Genomic DNA, 5000 nt, shown 5'->3' with positions numbered 1-5000 from the left:
AACTCCTCATCACAGACCCTGAACTCCTCACTGAGGAACCTGAACTCCTCATCACAGACCCTGAACTCCTCACCACAAACCCTGAACTCCTCATCACAGACCCTGAACTCCTCACCACAAACCCTGAACTCCTCATCACAGACCCTGAACTCCTCACCACAGACCCTGAACTCCTCACCACAGACCCTGAACTCCTCACCACAGACCCTGAACTCCTCACCACAGACCCTGAACTCCTCATCACAGACCCTGAACTCCTCACTGAGGACCCGAACTCCTCACCACAGACCCTGAACTCCACACTGAGGACCCTGAACTCCTCACCACAGACCCTGAACTCCACACTGAGGACCCTGAACTCCACACTGAGGACCCTGAACTCCTCACCACAGACCCTGAACTCCTCACTGAGGAACCTGAACTCCTCACCACAGACCCTGAACTCCTCACTGAGGAACCTGAACTCCTCACCACAGACCCTGAACTCCTCACTGAGGAACCTGAACTCCTCACCACAGACCCTGAACTCCTCACCACAGACCCTGAACTCCTCACTGAGGAACCTGAACTCCTCACCACAGACCCTGAACTCCTCACTGAGGAACCTGAACTCCTCACTGAGGAACCTGAACTCCTCAATGAGGACCCTGAACTCCTCACTGAGGACCCTGAACTCCTCATCACAGACCCTGAACTCCTCACTGAGGACCCGAACTCCTCACCACAGACCCTGAACTCCTCACCACAGACCCTGAACTCCTCACCACAGACCCTGAACTCCTCACAGACTCATTCTGTGTTTACTTCGCGGTGCTGCAGAAACAGATTAATCCTGTGATGTGATCAAAGAGCAGAACTGGTCTCAGATCTGATGTGATGTGACTCCACTGATAATCCGGATCAACACTCATTAGATCACAAACTGCTCTGAGGCCGTTCGGGGAGACGGACTGAGACGCTTCCAAGAAATGAAAAGAAAAAGAAAAGCCAAACCATAAAACAAGATGACGGAGGAGAATCAGGAATTTACTGAGGATCTGATGTTCGTCTGTTCGTCTCTGCTTCGACTCAACGTTTGGTTTCAGACCAAAAGAAAAATGAGAAACGATGAAAAAATAGTTTTAGAGGAATTTAGAATCATTTATCTTCTGCTGCTTAACATCATAACACAGGCTGCCACCAGGGGGCGACTCCGTCTCAACCACACTGTAGATAACACCATCAATAACTGTAGTTACAGACGATCAATAACTGTAGACACAGATGATCAATAACTGTAGTTACAGACGATCAATAACTGTAGACACAGACGATCAGTAACTGTATATATGACGATCAATAACTGTAGATACAGACGATTAATAACTGTATATAATGACGATCAGTGACACAAAGGAGACATCATGCCAGTGACAGGCAAGCAAATAAAATGCACCTCGATTAGATCCACACCTTTCTCCAGGTTGGAATATATCTAATTATAATATATATATACAGTATTACAGCTTTATATATATATATATATATATTTGATGATTAATTGAAGTGACAGATTGAACGAGTCAGAATCAGACTTTAAAGAAACATCTGCAGAGACACGAGGAGGTCAAAAGTCGCGCTGCTCCGCCAAAACATTTTGTTCCGTTTAACTGAGCACGCACACACAGCTTGTTTCTGTTTCTTTGTTCATTTTGGTTGGTTGATAAGTCACATGTTCAACATCGTTTTGATTTTTTGTGTTAAAACAGACACGTTACAGTTGTGCAATAAACCAGAACTGGTTCAGAACTGGACCAGGACTAAACCAGGACAGGACCGGGACCGGACCAGACGACAGGTGAACCAACGGACCATGATACGTATGACATCACACCCTGGTCACGAGCGTCTGACCGACCTGCACGAAGCTGCAGGTCACGTGATCTCCGAACATCGGCAGACTGGGTCGGGTCTCGCGGTTCACATTGACAGTGTAGATCGTCATGACGACGGGCTCCGACCCGCCGTCGTCCGTCACCAGGATGCTGATCCTGCTGTTGCCAAGGCCGACCGGGTAGTTCGCCATCCTGCGGACAGATAGATGGTCAGAGGTCAGAGGTCAGGGGTCAGAGGGCGGGGGGTCGGGTCCCGGTCTCACCTGGGGCCTCGATGCTCGTCCAGGTGGACCCGGCAGGCCGAGCTGACCGGCACCGGTCGGATCCTGACCATCACAGTGTCAAAGGTCACATCTGCACGGTACTGCTTCACCCCGGGGCTGAAAGGGGGGGTCAGGGTGAGGGGAGGGTCGCTGTAGATCTGTCTGAGGTGGGGGTCCACACAGGAACCTGCAACACCAGAACACCACCGATCAACCAGGACCAAAACCAGGACCAGGACTGGACCCACAGACCCTCTGAACCAGGACCAGGACTGGACCCACAGACCCTCTGAACCAGGACCAGGACCAGGACTGGACCCACAGACCGTCTGAACGTGGACCAGGACCTGGAACTGGACCAGGACCCGGCAGTGGTCCGGTCGTTCAGCGTCTCACCTCCACCTGCAGCTCCGTCCTGTGACGACTCACCTGGCTCCTGATTGGTGGAAGCATCTGTGTCATCACTCCTGTCAGAGACACGGAAGTCAGTCATTGGTTAATTTTAACTTTAACTATGAATGATTGATAGACTGGAGGAGCAATGAATTATGGGATGTTTTCTTTCCTCACCTGGAGCTGAAGTTTTTCTGGAGCTCGTAGTAACAGATGATCCTGATCAGGAGGTCAGAGACACTCAGGGGTCGAGAGGAAGAGGAGGAGGAGTAGTAGGAAGAGGAGGAGGAGGAGGAGGAAGAGGAGGAGCAGGAGGAGGAGGAAGAAGAGGGATAGAGCTGCAGAGAAACAACAAACAGCATCAGAGAAGATGCAGCTCTACCTGCAGGTGCTGAGGTGTAACTGCAGCTCAGAAACAAACACTTGTATTACACTCACAGCATTATTAATAATAACAATAATAATAATAATAATAATAAACAATAATATCAATATGTTGTATATTATTATTAATATCATTATAATAATAAATGTGTTTACCAGTTGAAAGGCTGACTGCGTCGTCATCTGTCGCTGAAACTGATGCAGAAGAAGAAACTCGTCCTCTGACAAACACAAACCATCTGTCTGTCTGCAGCCTCCGTCCTGAGGACAGACAGGTAGAGAGACAGAGACAGAGAGAGACACAAAGAGACAGACAGACAGACAGACAGACAGACAGACAGACAGGGTTAACTCTTTTCTCAGTTTCTGAGCTGAATGTCCTCACACTGACTCACCTGTCTCACCTCTGTCTGTCCCTCTGTCTGTCTCCCTGACGACAGGTGTGTGTGTGTCGTCAGCAGGAAGTTCAGCGTGTCCTCCAGGATCAGATCTTTGGTGATCTGTCCGTCAAACGTGTCGTCACGTCGATCAGAAAACGTTACATCAGTGTCCACCTGGAGTCAGAGACAGATGTTCAAGACCTGAGACAGAGACAGATGTTTAACACCTGTAACAGAGACAGATGTTCGACACCTGGAGACAGAGACAGATGTTACACCAGCAGAGGGGTGTTGATGAGGACACAGTGACCTCTGGTGGACGTTAGCCTGCGGCTCACCTGAAACACCTCTTCATGCTATTAGTTGAACAGAATCTGATTTGAGATCAATATTCATATTTGAATCGTGATCAATCATCATGTTGTCCAGCAGAAAAGATGTGAGTCAGGGACGGGAGGTGTCACTCTGATGGGAATGTGAGAGCCTCTTACCTGGACGATGACGGGTGTGACAGAGCGACTGAACATCAGGGTGAAGGTGAGCAACTGGTAACACCACACACACCTGACACACACCAGCAATCAATAATCAATAATCAATAATCAATAAAGAGAAAACACTGATTACGTCATGTGACATTTACGGTTCATTTTACCTGTCGACTCTTTGTTTCTTCTCATTGGTCGCCGCCGCCGCCTGCAGCACTTCACTAATCACCTCCTTCACCTGCCCCAAAGCATGATGGGAGCTCGCCGGTCCCAGCTGCTGCAGGAGGAAGTCCCTGAGCTGCGAGGGGGCGGAGTCCACAGAAAGGAAGAGACTTGTTAAAGGCTCAGATGTGATAAGAGCTGAAGAAAAGGAGTTGATGTTGTCCCCCAATGCATTGCTGCAGCAACGTTGACAGTAAAGAGATGAAACACATGATCATGAATATTGAATATTGATCAGTTCTTCATGAGTCCAGTTTAACAACAAACTTATTGACCGTATCGTTCACGTCATCATGATGAAGATGTCTGTGTGGGCGGAGCCTCCGTCTGACTCCGACTCCTCCTCAGGAGCTGCTTCATTGACATGACATGATTGACAGGTGTGTTACCTTCCTGGGTTGTCCCCTCTGCTCCTCAGGGGTTGTCACCACGACGATGTTGTGCAGGAACGATGTCAGCGGTCTGATCAAGGTGACGAGCACGTAGACATTCACCATGGCAACCAGACCAGGGGGCTGAGCTTGGACGGGTGACGGACTGTCAGAGAGGAGGCGTCAACACAACATCCACAGACAGTGTCATTGTTCTGACAAGTGGTCCGACACTCACCTGTCCTCAGGGAACGACAGCTTCTGGTTGGTTGATCCACAGGAGTGTGGCCTCATGGGTAAATCTGATCCTGAGAGGAAGCAAGAAGACAGACAGGTGAACAAGAAGACAGAAGGGTGAAGGTGAAGACAGACAGGCGAAGGTGAAGACACAAAGATGAACGAGAAGACAGACAGGCGAAGGTGAAGACAGACAGGTGAAGACAGACAGGCAAAGGTGAGATCAGACTCACCTGTCAGGTGACAAAGACCCGCCCCCTCGTCAGAGAAGGCCTCCCTCAACTCCGGGATCAGGTTCACCTGAGGACGCAGACACACAGGTGAGTGAGGTCATCGACTCGTCAGACACACAGGTTAGTGAGGTCATCGACTCGTCAGACACACAGGT

The 5000-nt window shown here is 49.5% G+C and overlaps 1 protein-coding gene across 3 annotated transcripts in view; it reads right to left on the bottom strand.

Moving 5' to 3' along the window:
- The window catches only part of cped1 (cadherin-like and PC-esterase domain containing 1), a 12992-nt gene that overhangs the window by 5246 nt on the left and 2746 nt on the right, over positions 1–5000 (bottom strand). Inside the window, exons 4-14 of one of the 3 annotated variants that reach the window (XM_035646690.2) lie at positions 4846–4912; positions 4614–4683; positions 4394–4541; positions 3950–4080; positions 3786–3858; positions 3310–3468; positions 3071–3175; positions 2708–2868; positions 2534–2604; positions 2138–2324; positions 1898–2066 (exon numbers count right to left, since the gene is read on the bottom strand). In XM_035646690.2, the coding sequence (XP_035502583.1) occupies positions 1898–2066; positions 2138–2324; positions 2534–2604; positions 2708–2868; positions 3071–3175; positions 3310–3468; positions 3786–3858; positions 3950–4080; positions 4394–4541; positions 4614–4683; positions 4846–4912 (1341 nt within the window). The remainder of the gene's footprint in view (positions 1–1897; positions 2067–2137; positions 2325–2533; positions 2605–2707; positions 2869–3070; positions 3176–3309; positions 3469–3785; positions 3859–3949; positions 4081–4393; positions 4542–4613; positions 4684–4845; positions 4913–5000) is intronic. The other 2 variants (XM_035646697.2, XM_035646706.2) reach the window with 2 other exon arrangements.

Source organism: Scophthalmus maximus, chromosome 12, assembly GCF_022379125.1.
Source record: "Scophthalmus maximus strain ysfricsl-2021 chromosome 12, ASM2237912v1, whole genome shotgun sequence".
Lineage (NCBI taxonomy): Eukaryota > Metazoa > Chordata > Actinopteri > Pleuronectiformes > Scophthalmidae > Scophthalmus > Scophthalmus maximus.
This window is presented reverse-complemented; position numbering and strand designations above follow the sequence as displayed.